This window comes from Poromitra crassiceps, assembly GCF_964638095.1.
Source record: "Poromitra crassiceps genome assembly, chromosome: 5".
In the NCBI taxonomy this organism is placed as follows: Eukaryota; Metazoa; Chordata; class Actinopteri; order Beryciformes; family Melamphaidae; genus Poromitra; species Poromitra crassiceps.
This window is the reverse complement of record NC_139642.1, coordinates 45,083,176-45,102,205: the sequence shown is the minus strand read 5'-3', so window position 1 is coordinate 45,102,205 and position 19,030 is coordinate 45,083,176. Positions and strand designations below refer to the sequence as shown.

Here is a 19,030-nt window from a genome sequence, read left to right as displayed (position 1 = left end):
TGATATAGTACACAACATAATACATCTGAGAGGTCTGTTTAATATCGGTTTAAATTCAGAAGCTTTGGAGGCTGTGTAATGCAAAAAATAATAATCAGATTATGTCACTATGCAATCCAGCACTATGTTATTAATTCTAAGCAAGCAGGTACAGTAATTGGTAATCTGCAACATGACTTCATTTTAAAATCAAGCATGATAATCATGTCATATTTTCCATCTTTGGTACATTGGTCATCCATCAGTAGCTCATAGAGCCATTATGTTCTCTATTGGATAAATTCAACATTATAACATCAATTCAACAGAACTTAGAATTCATTAATAGAGAGAACGATGCAAAAATAAAGTGTCTTTTAAAACTGGTTTTCTCTGTCTAGACACCTTAACACCTTGATGAAGGTCGCAATGCCCGAAACGTTATACATGCAATACATCTACTGGGAGCAAGTCTCTACACAGTGTGCGGACTCTACTTTGGACCTGTTGCTGACCATCTGTTTGTCCTGCACCTGTAACACTGAGTGGATGTGTGTGCTCTACTTTTGTCTAAACACCTTAACTTCACTTCTTGTTTGGGTGCTATCCAGAGTACAATGATGTCAGTCGTCTCTTCACCATCCTATCTTTTTTTTCTGGACAAAGATTCATTTAGAATGTCCTGCGACCAGATGTGAAGATCATGGGCATTGATTATGGCAATGATACAATGTTGATGGAAATATAAAAATACATTTATCAAAACAAAATGAAATGGATTTCAGGATCCTGTTTTTGGCAGTTTCTTTTCCCCACACATTTCCGTGAGTTGCATGACATTACGGAATCTTCCAAAGATATCCAAAGTCAGTTTAGCAGCAGCAACTGCTCATCATGCTTAGGTCAGTTTACTGACACTAAACAATGCATCGTTATCTGGTTTGAATACTATTCTTTCTTTAGTTGCAAATGTATTGGCAGACTAATCCAATAAAACACAACACGACCACTGACAATGTGCTCAAGATTAATCTGTTTGACTGTGACTGAGTAACTAAACACTTAAGTGTCATTCAATCTTTTCTTCCATGTGCTTTGTATCATCCCATTCAGCACTGGCTTAAGACAGATCAAACCAGTTTGTCTTTCTGCTGTTTTATCATGCTCACCCTGTTTGTGCCAGACGACAAAAGCTCACCGCATGAAAGCTCCCAAATGACTTCCTGCAATCCAGTTGCAGACAGTAATATTACTAGAACAGTCCCCTAGCTAACCTGCTTGTGAAATACAATGGCGTCGATAGTGAAATGTCTGACCCCTTTAGACTTTCTCCATCGTATCATGGCACCATTACTTGAATGAAAGAAAACATTACATTCCTAGAAAACTGACCAATCAGAGAGGCAGAATGAGTGAAACGCTGCACAAGAGGGAAGTGCACTGTAGTATGAAAGGGAGTCTTTCAGCTGCGGCGTGGCTGGACATCCGGGAGGAGTTATTCAGAGGAAGCTGTCCTTCACTTTACGCCACCGACAAGCCGCTGAGTGGGTGTGGATCACTTTTCAACAGGAAATCATCTCGGGACGGGTTCCTCGAGCAAAGCTGAAAAAGAAGGGGGAGGGGCGGAGAGCATCAGCAGTTTGCAGAAAAAATCTGGCCTATGATCTTAAAAAGCAGATATCGGCCAATCATGTCGTCCATTGTCCATTGCCCATATGACGGAGATTCTTCCCTGACTACGCCTACATTTTTTAGGTCTAATGTATGTACCCTGCCAAGAAGGCAAGTCTGGATGACACACTGAATACTTGTACATTTTTGCCAAATCCATAGTTCCATTGATATGAACCTAAACCTGTTAATGGAGGTATTTATGTATGCTAATGACCTCTATGAGTGTGACCAAAGGGGCAGTCATGTTGGTTTTCAGGCCCCGGTCACATGGTGCGGGTCATGGGCCCTGTAGTCTCTACCAAGGATTACCTACATCTCTGTTACTTATTAGATTGTGATGCAATTTAATTTATTTAATCTTTTATTGAATAATTTCATATTTTCTAAATCTGCATCTATTTGATGATTTAATCCCACTTTCATTGTTTTTTTGTTCCATCCAGAATCTCTGGCTTTTGCACTGTTGGGAGGGAGAGGTAAAAGCAGCCTAAATGTCTTGTGTTCTTCTCAGTTAGGGATCTATGCTCACAGCATTCAGATCTGTGCGCAGAATACAAACAGACTGAAATCAATATCAGCAATGCATAATGAGTAATGAGTAAGATGATATCAAAATTGCGTTACATGGGCACTCGGATAGAAACGCTCTCACCAAGTGAACAGAGGAAGAGTGAGAGGAACTGGTTTGTTAATGTCAGTATGAGTGCGCCCCCAAAAAAACAAATACGGTAACCAGATGGGAGCCACAGTTTTTTTGTGTGTTATTGCTTATAAAGAGTAAGGAACAGCAGATTGCCTCAACCCAAGTGAAATAGGTGCTGTGATGAGAAGCCCCTCAGGCTATGGGAGTACAAAGAGGTAAAGATGGGACATGGCCGCTTTTCAATAGACTGTGTGAAACAAGGCATTAGTACTATCTTCATTGTGGGGGGTTGGCTTTCAAACAGTACAAATGAGCCCTTTCACGTCCCCAATTCCACAAGGAAAAACGTGCATCTCTGTCGACATCACGGAGGCCAGCTTGTCTCAAGTTTAGCCGTTCTTTCACCCGGGGATTAGCGAGTGCCGTTAGATTTCACCACATCCTAACATATCGCAGTGTTTGTTAACAAGAGGTAATAAGTGAAATGTTACGTTTCACCGCCAGCAGAGTGTTGCCATGACAACAAGCCACTGATGTCACTGTGAACGGGTGACTCTCATCGAGCTGCACTGCCTTCGGTATCCCAGAATCCTCCTCTTTTCTTCCGAGGCGGCCACGGGCGCCCTTGCCCCAGGTATACACGTCCCCTTCTGTGGCAAGAGAGAGGAAGGCGCCGGTCAGCACTTCTTCAAATTCACACAGCACCCCCAGGATTCATTAATCCACACAAATCTTTAACTGGCAGCTCTCTCTCTGCAGGATAATAGCTCTATCTCTAGGAAGCCAAAGCCGAACAAAGCCCTCCCTTAACAAAGAACACCTGCAGGCTCGGCTGGTACTGCCTGCTTTCTCCCAATGGGAGGCAATCATTGACACAATCTGAAGTTTTCCCGTTTTACTCTCAGCTATATGACAGAAGAACACATATACACACACACACATAGATCTACAGTATCTATTCCCCATGTGTTTAAAAGATGATCTACAAAAGATGATCTACTTGCCCCCTACTACTCACCAGATCCAATAGCTAAGGAGAAGGCATCTCCACAGGCAGCCATGGTGATGCTCTGCAGGCCGGGCACCAGGTACGGCACACGGCTGCTCCGCCGGGAGCTGCAGCCCATCTGCCCGTGCTGGTTGCTGCCAAAGGTGAAACACTGACCCCTCTCTGGACAAGCACAACATGGGTGAAACAAACCAAGAAAATCGGTGGGCATTTAACAAGCTTCACTTTACAAGGTGTTGCATATTTAAACATCAAGATATCCATGTGTCAAATTAATTGTGTGTCTGTAACTATGTCCACTGTGGCTCCAAATTTCTGGTAGCTGTTAGGGAACCACTGAATCCCAAACGAGACCATGGTTGAGATGACTGGTAGGCCCAATCTCATGCCAGTGGTATTGTTAGTGGTAACGATTCTCAAAATAAAGACCACATTTCCAGTTGCTTCCAGTCCCAAAGATTATGCTGCTACTTTTCCCCCTTTCCGCTCCCTGCCGTTGCTGCACAGGTGTTTATTTTCTCTTTAGCTTTGCTGAAGAGAATGAACAAGTTGGAAGTGATTTTTTCATTGGTCTTTCACTCATTGCACAAATCTGCCACTGCAAGAAAAATAAAAGTTTTAGCTCCGAAAGGGGCCAAACAACGGCCTCATTCTGTGGCCGTTGTTTGGTCTCCCTTTGAACCGTAGTCTCCCTTTGTAAAGCGATCCAGACGGTTTTCTGTGAAATCCAATATCTTTGTTGATGATCTCGTTTGTTTATGGTTTGTTTATGTCTCAAAATTAAAGCTAGAGTGCATAACTTTTGTAGTGTAGTCTCCCCCTTCTGACCATTCTGGCACAGAGAGTACATGTGCTGCATTCATGTGGTGTCAGGAAAATTACTTTGCGACCATTTCCTTTGCTCTTTGTTGTCACGCGTGTTGTTTAAAAGTTCTGTGCGATTCAAATCCAACACATCTTCTTTGCAGCGTCCATGTTGTTTCCACATTACGATTTAAAAGCTCACGAACACACAGAGGAAGAACGACTTCCCAACTCGGGAAATGGGACAATCCAAGCAGCACGTGAATGCAACATTTGTCATAGGCTACGTAGCCTAGTCTGTCGGGGCTGTAAAATAGTGGATAAATAGTTATGTGGTGCTGATAGGCTTAATCAGCATTGTGGGAGCTTGTTTTAATGGCTTGAATGTAAGAGACATTAATTTATATGTAAAAGTTACGCACTCCAGCTTTAATGTACTAATTTATTGATGTTAAAATGCTACACTTTGTTCAACGCTCCTTTAATAAAAGAAAGACAATATGACAGACAAACATAACAAAACAAAAAAAGCGTTTAGCGTGGGATTGAATGAGGATGCACTCGTGCAGCATAGTGTGGGAGTTTTGAAAGGTGATATGTGCATCCTTTAAGTAAGTGGAATATCTCACCTGTAACAGCGATAGAATGGGCTGTACCAATGTCAATGTAAACAATCTTCTCCATGTGCAGCGGGGCTGACTGGACCGGGGTAAAACAATGGACCTCTTCCACCTGATGTGAGGGGTTTGGCTCCTCTTCAGCAGTTATATTATCCAGCCCAAGCTTGTTAAACCTGACAACAACAAAATCAAGGTAGTCAAGGTACGAGATCAGTCTGTTATTTCTTTGATTTTGAATCACTTTGTAACTTTGAAAAGTTATGATTTTGAATGCATTATGATTATTATATTAAATCTATCATAATATTAAAACTCTGAGCTGCAACCTTTCCCTCCATACAGGTGGGGGTGAATGTCATGAGTTGGCAGGAAGTAGCTAAACCACAGGTATCTAAGCAATGCTGACTCCACTCAGAGCTCCAATGAACTGTGTTGTGTTTCCTCGTGCTACTCCTACACAACTCTACATCCTGTCCAGAGCCTTTCTGACGGAACAATTAACAATGAGAGAAAAAGTGCTTGTGTCATTTTAAGAGAATGCCATCCCACAGGATGGGCACCTGGCGAGTGAAGCTGTCACATCTCCTTTAATCTGCCTCCACCCATGTCACTGACGTAGTATGTTTCACCATAATGTGATTTCAATAGAAGATCACTTTCATAAAATGTATCCTTTCAGTCAGGAACACTCTTGTCACAGATTTAACCATTTATTGCAACAAATGGACATACAGTTATGTTTGGCGCTGATGGCTCCACTCTTTACAGAAGATGTTCCCTGGATTATCAAAGCAGCATGCTAAGCTAATCAGGGAGCACAATGCAGAACCCCCCATGGGTATACAAGAGTGAACCCAAAGCAAGACATTGAATACATGTTTACTCTTTGAGCCATGCAAGACTCTGAACTAGAAAGATGGAGGCAACGCTTTGCAGCAGCAGCAGCAATGTGTGTGGCAGCATTGGAGTAGCCAAGACCAGTGTAGAAGGCAGCCACATTTAAATGGACCACCTTGTTGTGAGAATGGATGTGATTGGTGAATGATTAAATGCTGATCCAATCAGTGGGCTGTCAGCTGATTACAGCTGGGGCGCAGAGACTTGACTTCCGTGTCTTGCATGAACTAACGCAATGCTTAATTTTTGGAACACAGACATGTCGACGCCATCTGATTAAAACATGACTTAGGGGGTCTTTAAATGTTTCACTGGTAATCATTTATCCATGTTGGCCTGTGACAATTTCAATTTCACCAACATTAAAGGGATATTTCAGATTTGTTGATGTGGGGTTGTATGAGGTACGACAGTCAGTGTAATACATGCGTGGTCCCAGTTTGGAGAAATGGAGACCAGCTGCATCAGGCAAATAGAGCTGTCTGCTGAGTGCTAACAGGGTCACGGGAAAAAACGTTAAAAAAAAAAAAAAACTCTCCACAATCCCTGAGATATAACCCCCCACACCAAAAAATCAGAACTATCCCTTTAATGATGGTAGTTTTAGATGGGGAAATCTAGGATATGCACCTGTTGCTTCCACATGCCAGAATGTTAGACTGTGTGCTGATAATCATGGAGCAGTCAACTCCACACAGCACCCTCTGGGCCTCAAAGTCCACAGGCACACACACCTGCTGAGGAGAGTTGTGGGAGTCCTGAGTGCTCAGTCCAAGGCGACCTGTCAGACAGGGGAACAGAAAGGACAGAGACCTGACGATCAAGTCATATGGCAGGAGATCTTGCAGGTGCTGCTGTCATAGTGAGATAAAAACTAATGCCAAAAGCAGAATACCGAGGTAGATAGAAGATAACTAGCTCATTTACCATTGTCTCCTCTTCCCCAGGAAAATACTTCCCTTTCATTGGTCACAGCAAGTACATGAGAGGCGCCACAGGACACCTGAACCAACTCATAGCCGAGCAGCGCCTCCACTATCTTGGGCTAGGTGCAAAAACATAGAGAGGGATATCAAGCTTTCCCCCTGTTTCATGATCATCTATCTATCTATCTATCTATCTACAGTATCTATCTATCTATCTATCTATCTACAGTATCTATCTATCTATCTATCTTCTATAAAAGGGCCAAGTGGGCAATCTCTGTCCCACTGTCTGTTCTCTCGGTTTGTCCCACTGATGATGTCATAAGAGCAAATTCATCTTATGACATCACTGATGTCATAGGCACTGATGATGTCATAGGCATTGTGACATCATCAGTGATGTCATAAATCATCTTATATAAGCGAGTGACATCACTGAGCAGGCAAGGCCATGCAGCAGCTGAGCTGTGGGTGAGGCCGTGCAGTGGCCGAGCTGCGTATGCGAGTTGCAGGGCCAGCCCGGCGAGATGCAGGGCGGGCGAGCCTGCGTAGCAGGCGAGCCTAGGAATCGAGCACGCGTAGCACGCGAGATGCCTAGGATTTTACAATATCTGTAAGTAATTTGCCATTTCTTAGTTTTATTGTTTTAATATAGAGAACATGTATTTAATTCACATGAATGCATATTGTTTTGAATTAAAAAGGCCGTCTGTTAGCAGTAGTTTTGGTGGACTTTTACAGTAAATTGAAAGAGATCCAGAAGGTAGTATGACATGCTATAGTAAATCACAAAGAATTACAGTATTATGGGGCAGCATAAGGGACAAATTTAAGACTACTGAGAAGCCGTCGGAGGCTATATCTTTGCAGAAGCCAGCTATGGATCTGGCCAATGATCTGCCAGCACCGGCAACAGACCGTCAGTGAGAAATGAGAAGCCGACTATTGATTTGTCTTACCTAGCAGTCCACTGGATCATCTATTGATTAGGCTGGTCATTAGCTTGTCTAAGCTGGCTACTAGCTTGGAGAGGCTAGCAACCCACTGGATCATCTATTGGCTAGGCTGGTCATTAGCTTGTCTTAACTGGCTACTAGCTTGGAGAGGCTAGCAACCCACTGGATTAGTTATTGGATGGGCTGGTCAGGCTTTCCTAGGCTAGCTAACATTATATTAGCTTCTTCTTCTTCCCTCATGTTTATTAGCAAACAAGCTGAGGTGGACAGTTGGATTTTTCTTTTCATTCCATCTTTCCTAGATTTAGTCTTCTATAGATGTGACCACTACGCTGCATACTCAGACAAAGTCAATTTCTTCATATGTAATGGATGTGTAAGTGTCAGTAGATGTCACCAACAACTAGCAGCACAGCTGCTGAGCTGAGAATTTAGTTTTTATTCGAATTTCCTCATTTCACTGGGCTGATTTAAACTATCATGTTTTATTCTGATTTACAATTGGTCATCTTCCACCCATACATGTATTACATGGTCAATAAATAAATATGAACTATTGTAAGTTGGCTCTGTATTTTCCTTGTATTTCCAATAACTAATCCAGTGGGTTGCTAGCCTCTCCAAGCTAGTAGCCAGCTTAGACAAGCTAATGACCAGCCTAGTCAATAGATGATCCAGTGGACTGCTAGGTAAGACGAATCAATAGCCAGCCTAGACAAGCTAATGACCAGCCTAGCCAATAGATGATCCAGTGGACTGCTAGGTAAGACAAAGCAATAGTCGGCTTCTCATTTCTCACTGACGGTCTCTCAGTTGCCGGTGCGTGCTGACAGATCATTGGCCAGATCCATAGCTGGCTTGGGAAAAGATATGGCCTCTGACGGCTTCTCAGTAGTCTTAAATTTGTCCGCTGCCCCATACAGTATAAGCTGTGAACAATGGTCTAGATCAGGCGTCAGCATGCAACCTATGGCACGGGCGCCACCCACCTGTGGCACGCCAAGGGTTAACCAGTGGCATGGCAGCACACAGTAGCAATAAGTAAGTGCACAATTGAGATGTTTTTGTAGAAATGTTGAAATGCCCTGCCAAATTACCTATTTCACAACCATTTGCAGTTGCGCAGCCTATTTACAGTAGTGGTCCTACGCTACTCTGGCTCTGATTGGTTAGCCTCCTTGCGTTCCATACATTCCAACGCAGCAGAGAGCACATGAAAATGTGGGCGCGAAAGAACAGATAATGTCAGGTCCTCCAGCTAAAAAACCTCTGGCACACTGAGTGTCAAGCAAATTTGAAAATGACACTTCATATCAAAAAGGTTGCTGCCGACCCCCGGTCTAGATCTTATATAGCAGAGAAATTATAGAAAGGAGCAGAAATTCTAATAGATAATATTTCTACCACATTCTAGCATTTCCTTTAAATGGTAAACATTTACCTGTATTACATCGTTGAAATTACCATGTCCCAGACAGCCATTGCTTCCACTTCCAAACGTCATGATAATACCTCTGTCTGCAAATGGAAAATAAAAAGAAGGGACTTGTGTGGAACAACAGAGTGATTATAATCCCTAACTAGCAGGGAACACTAATCTGCTTCACCACAGTGACAAGTGAAAGAGAAGCAACTGAGCTGAGAGAAAGGTTCTTTAATCCCATGTTGTCTGGACTGACGACACTCCCGACGTTGACTAACGGTGTAGCATGGTTTGTGCTGAAGAAAACTTCCATAGTGGCAGGCAGGGCAGCACAGAGGAGAGGATTACTTTACAAGTGGATACTGATTCATGGCATCTGATCAAAACTCCAGTAAAAGAGGTGATTGCATTCACACTTTGATATTGCGGGTTCAATTCGCATGCTGTCTCAGTGTTTTATGATAGCAATGCGCTGCAGTGTGTGAGGGCAGAAAAGCAGAGAATAAACATTGATTTCCTATAGTGAAACTCCCGGCTAGGCTCACTGGACAAGGATGCCGCCTCTCCGATGGCTATCCAAAGAGAGATGGCCCACCAACCTGTCATGCAGGTGGTGAAGAGATCTCCACAGGACACAGACTTGATGGTGACTCCAGACTGGCCCTCTAGGAAGCGTGAAATGAACTGAGGTTGCATCTGCTCCACCACACCAGGCAGACAGGTCTCACCCGCTCCTACTAATGGAGCCTGTGACAGTAAATGATTATGAAGGAAAATAAGGATTATGAAGGAATTATTATATTAGGCGGTGGTGAGAAGAGGGATAATTCATCTTTATATTGCTTACAGAGTAAGAATGCAACACTCTCTCTGGAGAATGTGTTGATAAACCTAACTGCAAATGTTAAAGGGGTAAAAAAAAATACCTTTGGATACTCACAACACTGTTAAATATAATCAATTTGTGATGTTCAGTGTATAGGAGTTATTTTGTCATGAAATATTGTTATTTACTTTTTTCCCCCTTTCCTTCAACCTGCCTCATCCACGTCTTCTACTTCAGTGAGTAATTTCCTACATTTCCCAGAATTACTTTCAACAACCACCAGAGAATGCGCCTGATTGTTGCTTTCAATCAAATCTGTTTTTAACTTTTAATATTGGAGCTGACACGTGACGTGACGTTTACTGTTGATGTTTTATATGGCTGAATGTTGTACAATCAAACTTAATTGTAGTTGCACTGGAAACATCTTCTACATTTGACATAAGAAAAATACACCACCAAACAACAAAATAGGCCCAGAAAGGTGCAACATGGCTAACAGCTGTTTTTAACAGTGATGGTGGACTTTTCCTTTCAAATGCAAGGAAGGAAAATATGATATATTATAAACATATATTATATATTATCTAAGCATTATATATTATATAAGTATATATTATAATCAGTGATGCAAGTAAGTCACCTACAACATCATCAATCTCTTAAAGGAGAACTTCACCAAAAAACAATGCTGATTTATTAGTAACCGAAAACTTGTTATTTTGCACACGTGTGCAAAATAAATCAGCATTGTTTTTCGGTGAAGTTCTCCTTTAAGGGCTTCTACAGAAAAACAAGTACAGGAGCGCACCAACCTCCCACGTAATGAGACGGCCTGACTTTGTGACCCCCATCTTCTGAGTGCGGCCCAGGGAAACCTGCAGCACCTCGGTGTTGAGCATGGGCAGACGGAGAGGCATGGAGATGCCACTGCCCCATGTGTAGACAGAGGACAGGGGGAGGGTGTGCAGCTTTCCTGTTCCCAACCCTAGTGATCCATCTGCTTCAGCACAGGACAAAAACGTGTCTTTATAGTGATATGGTAAATGACAGTCAACCTGGTACAGCTGGTATCAAATAATGACCTCTGGATCTGTTGCCAGGCACTCTCCCTCCTGCTCTACCATGAGCACCAGACGGGAAAGTGGACAGTGGTTTCTCAATTCTGGAAAAATACAGTGGTTAATAATGGTCAATGTCAGTGATTTTTTTTCATGGGATGTAGATAAAGAAATAACTTATTGCACATAATACAGAAAATCTTAATATCAAAATCAATGTCCATATATTTTATATGTTGTTATCCAGTTGTTTGACACTAGTCCATGCTTTGAGGCACTTACCTGCGCATTTTGACATTGCCTATATCTGTGTAGAGATTAAGCAGGGGCCTAATGCAAATGGGAAGAGCCATTATTTCATTGAGTTGAGGTCGTTTGGACGGGTCCAGGTTGAGCATGTTGAGGATGAGCTGTCGGAGCTCTGGACTGTATCGGTCTGAAATCGGAGCAAAGGTACCGCTCATGATCTTCAGAACTAGGGCGGGTAAATTCTGAAAGAAGAAAGGAGGGAGCAAAATTATCAGCAATTCTAACTAAGTACATGCATTTCTCTGTCTTTTAGTAATCAGTAGTGAAGGAACATTCGAGTGCTAGCGAAAAGACTTGAATATCTGTGTTAAAATCAACAGCCCCAGGAATTCGCTTCATACTTTAACATGGTTTATTGGGACAATTTGAGATCTTCAAATTCAATATTCTGAGGAATCTTAAGAATGCAGCTCCCATGGGTTGTACGACGTAGCGCTGATGCTTGTTAGGATGGTTCATTTGACTTCGTAGCCTTTGGTAAAAATCCTCACAGCAATCGTTAATCTATTATGCATCGAGTTAAAACGATAACACTTCAAAGGCGAACATGAAAGGAGGATGAACTGAATCACTATTTCCAGATCAGCGGGGGGGGGGGGGGGGGGGGGGGCCGTCAATGAAACACAAATGATCATTTGAGAGTGTTCGCAAAGAAAATGTATTTCGTACAGCAGCCTCAAAGGCTCTCTTGAGGCTGGCGAGCTCATAGAGCACACAGCCCAGAGCCCAGATATCACTCTTCTGGTTGTATGGCTTTCCTTCACACAGCTCCGGGGAGATATAGCATGGGGTACCAACCACCTATGGAGAGAGAGAGAGAGAGAGAGAGAGAGAGAGAGAGAGAGAGAGAGAGGACTCATACATTTGTGCTAGCACTGCTCATGGAGTATTGTGAAGATCCACAGCATAAGGATGTGGCATGAGTATAAGGATGTGGCTCACCGTGTAAGCTTTGCTCTTGCTGACGAGGATTTTGGAGATGCCAAAGTCACCAATTTTGACTATCATCTGGTGCTTGTCCAGAAGAATATTCTGTGTCTTGAGGTCCCTGTGTAAGATGAGTTTGTTGTGCACGTGGTAAAGGGCCAGCAAGATCTGTACGAAGAAGTGAAGGATGGTGTCCTCGTCCAGCAGCGAGTTACAGCGCTTCTGTATGTAATCAGCCAAGGTCCCACCTGCATGAAGCAGCCAAGAGAAAAAAACTATGAGGTTCATCTCCTTGCAGTAGAACATAGAAGCTGCATTTTCACAGTGCAGACAGCTGCCTAGGGCGTGAATTATGGAAGGATCTGGGGGCCTGAGCACCCCTGAATGACATTTGAGCTCCCCTAAAGAAGCAAACGTATCTTTATGGGGGTCTCTTAAATGAAACAAAGGAAACACAGAAAATGATTTTCAATATTTAGATCAAATAATCAATATAAAAGAAACTAACTTCATATTCTAACGGATTTACAAAATATTTCTAAACTCTTGCCATGTCTGTTTTGCTGCCTTTCAATATACGTTGTTTCTGCATCTATCTTGCTAATGCAGCAACAGTAAGACTCCTGTTCATTGAACTTGAGCATGCATTTGCATTACAGTTTTTGACATTTTTGAACCTTTCTTATGGCAAAAGACCCCCCCCCCCCCCCCCAGACAAAAGAGTTTGTGTAATTTGCACACTGCAGTCTGCAGGACCAGCCATGCTCTACACCTGTGAACAGGGCCAGAAGGACTGTCTGCCACTCGGGGACAGTCAAGAGGCGCGGCTCCAGCACCACAGTGAACAACCAAGAACGCTGGTCCAATGGTCCCATGGGATCTTAGGATGCCTACTACTAATCACACCTTCCCTCAAATACCACCACAGGGACTGACACATGAGGTGTCACATTAGAGCTATCCCGGCTGGAAGGTATGCAGCCCTATAGCACAAAACCCTGGGAAAAGTGACCGTTACATAACAAACAAAAGGAGGCAATGTAATGAGATATTACAGTAAGCTTACCTGGTGCATACTCCATGGCTATCATGAGGGCCTTGTCTTCCAGGAAGTTCTCATAGTATTCGATGATATTGGGGTGGTTGAGGAGTTTGAGGACCTGACACTCGTTCTGAGCTGCCAGACGCTCGTCTCGTGACATCTGCTCCACCGGGATCTCTTTCAGGATGACAAAAGCCCCGTCGCTCCGCCGCCGGCACAGGTGAACAATCCTGTCAGAGGGTGAGAACATGAAGAAGAAACAAGACCAAGTGTATTTTCTTGCATAAAGCGGTGTAGCAGAACCCTTTGTAGTAGTTTATATTTAGGGACTGAGTCATCTTAGTGAGGATTTGTACTGGTTTTTGGGAGTAGACAAGTATATAGTATGATTTGAGCGGGGAAATTCAATTTGAAAAACTAGAAAGATGAGGTGAAAGAAAGAAAGAAAGCTTTATATAGTTTGAAATATAAGATTGAAGATATTGAGAAGCCCACTCTATGCTCCATGTAAGAACTGACGTGATATACTGTAAATACAGATTATCTAGCTGCATCTTATTGTTTCTCTATAATAATAACTGGCTACATCTTTAAAATGGAGTCGATTAACAGTTGTAAACAAAGTATAACAGTGCAGGTGAATGAGCACTGGCTTAAAAAAGTTAGGTCCTCAGTCTGTACCTGTACATTCCGCAATAATTTGCAATAATGGCGCTCGTCATATATAAAAAAAAAACATGCAAAGACTTTCATAATGAGGACCCTGGTTAAAGTAGCTTTGGCAATGAATGTAGAACAATGTGTGCTTTTTCCACGCTGTCACTTTTTTAAGCTAGCTAGCCAACGTTTAAGGGGCGGTGCATCACTTTGGTACATTTTGGAAAGAAGAGCCTTGCGAGCTTTAACTTTCTAACTTCATCTTCAAAGTATTCTGTAAGTAGTCTACACTGTGTGATGAATAACGTGGAGATGACAAAGCAACTACGAAGTAAATAACTTTACCCAAACGCTCCTCTTCCCACAACTTTGATTTTCTCATACTTCTCCATCACAGACGTCTCGCCCCAAACGTTTCCGTCGTCTCCAGGCAACCCTCCCCTCCTCCTACGGGAAACAACTAGGGACAAAAGAGTGGGCTGCATCCATTTTGCTCATTTTGCCCCAAGCCGCCCAGAACAAGCCCACCAAAGTTTGCCAAACCACCGTGGTCTATGGCCCAAACGCAAGGTAAGGTAAGCAAATAATGAAAAGAAAAGAACGTGTCACACAGACTGTCCACGCATAGCTTTCAGTCATAGAGAAAGATAGCGAAGACTAGAGAAAGAGAGAGATGCAGTGAAACTTGGAAAAACGAATCTGTTGACTGATCTGCCGAGACGGCCACGGGCCACCTGTTTATGGCTCAAACCTCAGAGTGTCTCTGACTATCAGATGAGGGAGTCATCTAAACAAGACAGAAACAGAGATGTATTTCTTGTTTGAATCTACAAAATAACATAAGAAAAACAATGTTTAAATCACTTTTAAATTGTCATACCAGCGAGCTGTCTCTGTCCTCTCTCATGAACAAAAACTAGAGGCTAAATCATGTGCTTCTGCTGAAGTTGTATGTGCTTTCCAGAGAATTTAGAGGAATGATTTGAATTGGGAGATATATTTGAGACACACACACACACACACACACACACACACACACACACACACACACACACACACCCACACCTAGTACCAAGTAGCCTACTACATTTCTGTATTCAACTGTAGTCTACAATGCTTAATATAAAACAAATCCTATCCTAGGATGATAACCACTGATGTTGTCATGTCTTGACCCACAATCGTCAAGTGATGTGGATGAGTTGACGTGTTTAGTGACATCCCCCCAAAAAAGTGTGCACATGCCACATTGTCCCCAGAGTCTCCAGAAATCGAGCGTGCACACTAGGGATGTTCATTTTGAAAATTTTCCAAAATCGATAATCGGTTAATATTAACGATCAATTATCGATCATCGATTTTATTAATACTTAGAACATTTTCAATATTTTTTTTTTTTTTTTTTTTTTTTTTTTACAAAATGAATGCCTATGGCAGAAAATACGAAAGACAACGTGTTCTCCTCAATTAACTCTTTATTTCAATGTGTCTCCTCTCCAACACTGCTGTCCCCGGCGCATGCCGGTGTGAATTTCCCATGTTTAAAACAGTTTTGTTGGCACAAAGGCCCGTGCCCAGCCAGAAAACTAGAGACTATATGAAGCTCCACCTCACGTTAGTCGGCTGTGCAATGGAGTGGGGCGAGGAGGAACGAATTCCACCCAAACCTAGTCCAAAAAAAAAAAAAAAATTTTTTTTTTTTTTTTTTTTTAATAATTAAAAAATCGATCCAAATGCCACAGGATCGATTCCAATCCTTAACGATCGATTATCGATTTTCGATAATTGATGAACATCCCTAGTGCACACAAGATTTCTAGTTAATTGAAATTGAAAAACAGAGAGAGAGAGAGAGAGAGATGCGACAGTGGGTAGACATGTGTCTAGACGCCGGGCGATTATGAAGCGCCTTCCTGGTCTGAGATAAGCAGGAAGGGGTCTGTGTGAGTACTGGTTCCCCTCTCTGCCACGATGGGGATAATAATTGCTTTGTGCTCTGACAAAGCCTGCTCTGTGTTGTGCTGAAGCAGCTACACTACACTATTATGCTCAATCTGAAATAATGATATATCACCAACAAACGGTTAATGCCATGTAATTGAACTAATACCCTTCTCTACAATTTGCATTATCTTGATGAAGATAGGTACTAGGGAGGAATATAAGAAAGTGAGACAGGCAGAGAGATGGTATATGCTTTTTTTCCCACAGTATACTGTCTAAAAAAGACGAGGACCTCACGTGTGTTGCTACATGTCAGACCAGCTTGGTGACATAGTTGGCCTTGGTTCTGTTGTCTGTTCCATCTGTCTGTGCCGGATGCAACAGTCAGTGTGGAGGAATGCAGGTTGCATAGTGAAACTGCTGATAAACCCTCGGCATGCACCTGTCAGTGAGAAGTGCCCCAAGCAGCAAGCACTATTGGTCATCAAAGAGACTTTCACATTTAAAAGGAAGCTGTGGGTGAAGGAGGCGTCTCGTTGTTCACCTCTTTCTGTCTCATCTTTCCACGTGATTGTCAGAAAATAAGACTTAATGGGATTAGTAATAGAAGATCTATGATAATAACTTCTTCACAATGAGGTTGAGTGACAGAGTGTAGTTTAGCAGCAGAGTTGTTGATACAGTCTCTTTGTTGTATGCTGGTGTGAGCAGTGGTGGAAAAGACTACTAGAATGCCCTATCAAGTAGAAGTATCGTTACTTTGTTGATATTTTACATACAATAAGTACTACAGTATAGATCTAAAAGTACTGCTGTAAACGTCTACTTAAAGGTCCCATATCATGTTATTTTTTGGGGTCTTTAAAACTCAAATCCATCCTCTGTGGGACTTCTCTAGTGCTCTGTCTCTCCCCTCATTAACTATGTGTTGTTTTGAAGCGAGCGATACCTCTCTGATAAGATGATCTGTTGGGATAGATCCATGTTTGGTGTAGTTGATTGTTTTATGAACTTTTTTACAGTCTACTATGCTGTAGACAACAAGGTCTGTCTTCCACATTCAGTTGGCGGGGCGGCGCTGTAAGGGGGCAAATGAAATGAGTGAGTAGTACTTTGTGATGTCACAAAATCACAGAAGTCAAAACGGCTCGTTTGAGGGCACTTTTTCCTTACATGGCTGGTGTGGCTTTATCTGGGTACCATGAGTGCTTGTGCTACCAAAGAAGCAAGGACATCTTGTTTTACACAAGATGGGACATTTAAGTCAAAGTCAAAAGTATCTCATTTAAAAGGTACACTTATGTTTTAGAAAAGGGATACTCTCTCGTAACGGACAAGCCCGTCTTTTATTGTCACACGAACACCACAATACATGCATGCGGCCACAACACACTCATGCTGACGGTGGCCGGTAAAAAGTGTCCTCTGCATTTAACCCATCCAGGCATGTCCTTTCCTCCGAGGGGCAGGCCAGGAGCAGTGGTCGCTTTCTCGTACAGCGCCCGGGGACCAACTTCGGATGTTGTCGTCACTGGTCGGATGACGATGACGATCTGATCTTCTGCATGTTTTTAGTGGGGGGGGTTATATACGGAGGAACCCCCCAGTAGGCACTGAAGATATGGGGGGAACACAACCACAGCGCCCACAGTGTCCCAGGCGAGAATCGAACTCAGGACCCTCTAACTGTGAGGCGACAGCGCTACCGACTGCGCCACCGTACCCACGTATATACACGTTAGATGTGATCTTATCATGCAACTCCAAAATGCTCTTCTAGTTCTAATTGGAACTTTTGAAAATTACAAATTGAGTCCACAAACAAAACAAAGCCATTACTCTTCTCCTCTTTGCTGACTGACTTGTGTTCACTGTGAATGGCTCCACAATTGCCCAATAATGGCTATCCACTTTGTGTCGCCTACAGTAACGATGGCAGTAACTGGAGTCAGTGTAATTAGCTTTAGCCTTAGGTGTGTCCCTGTTGACAAAGACAATACATACATGTGCTTTCCTTTAGCACCACGCTGAAACCTGTTTGTCAGTCGTGCCGTGTCACTTGTGCATGTGTGTGTGTGTGTGTGTGTGTGTGTGTGTGTGTGTGTGTGTGTGTACAGCTACTGTATTGTGTGAATGTGAGGCGAGTTTCTGTTTTGTTTCTGACAGACTGCTTCTTTTATCAGCATGTCAGTAACTTCATCACTTAGTCACTTTGTATCTATATAGGGCTTGGTCGAGTGCAAGTCCACTCGAGTCATTGGTGAATCGAGTCTGATTCGAGACCACAACCGTGGGGGAGTTGAGAGAGGGTTGAGACCAATACTGCAAAACTACGAGTCCATTTTGAGACCAATACCATATCAATGTGCTATCCAAGGCTTCAGGGGCGGAGCGACCCTATCAGCCCAGAGGGGGCGAAGCTCTTAGGGGGGCCCCATCAAAAAAATTAAAAAAAATAAAAATAATCTTTTTTTCTTTTTTTGAAGGCCAGGCCAGGCCGCGAAGAAAAATTTGCCTTTTTTGCATGTTTGAATCGGTTTTAGCCATATTTAGTGGAATATCTCATTTTAAACACACCAATGTTATTGTCTATTGATTGAATTCCTCTCACACTCACACCACTGACTTGATTAAATAGTCATTTTAAGTCACAACTGTAAAATAGCTGATAGCCCCTATATCCGAAAACACAATTTGTCACTCATTGAGCCAAGTAATATTATGTCCAAGAAAGCACTTTACAGACAAGCTTGTTCTGAAGAAGAAAAAGAAAAACACAGGTTGCCAGCCGGGCCCGGTGGCCTGGCCTGGCCTGGCCTGGCCTGGCCTGGCCTGCAAAAAAAACAAAAAAAAAACATTTTTTGATGGGCCCCCCTGACGAGTGGGCCCCGGGGTGGGCGCACCCTCTGCCCCGGTGTACGCTCCGCTACTGCAAGGCTACCATTGTATTTATCCTCCTATACTAAAATTGACTAGGTGGACGGCCGGGCAGGTTGTGTCTGTCAGTCTCGATTTGCTTCACGTTTTGTGTCACATCACATCACAACCAAACCAAACCAAAGGCCCCGGCCGACCAATACCATGCGGCCCGGGCCCAGGCTGTTACGTGGTTTTAGGTCTGGCAGCTGGCTGTTACATGGCTTTATGTCTGGCTGTTACATGGCTTTAGGTCTGGCAGCTGACTGTTACATGGCTTTATGTCTGGCTGTTACATGGCTTTATGTCTGGCTGTTACATGGCTTTATGTCTGGCTGTTAAATGGCTTTATGCCTGGCTGTTACATGGCTTTTGTCTGGCTGTTACATGGCTTTATGTCTGGCTGTTACATGGCTT

General features: G+C 43.0%; 1 protein-coding gene across 1 annotated transcript; it reads right to left on the bottom strand.

Moving 5' to 3' along the window:
- Positions 1–1,552: 1,552 nt before the first annotated feature.
- On the bottom strand, positions 1,553–14,145 carry nek8 (NIMA-related kinase 8; the record flags this gene model as incomplete). The annotated part of the gene is given in 15 exon segments (XM_083637033.1): positions 1,553–1,581; positions 2,788–2,946; positions 3,315–3,467; positions 4,739–4,902; positions 6,257–6,407; positions 6,554–6,671; positions 8,950–9,021; positions 9,529–9,678; positions 10,573–10,757; positions 10,843–10,922; positions 11,101–11,309; positions 11,797–11,928; positions 12,070–12,302; positions 13,121–13,326; positions 14,099–14,145. Coding segments are annotated over 15 exon segments (2,088 nt in total).
- Between the last annotated feature and the right edge of the window lie 4,885 nt (positions 14,146–19,030).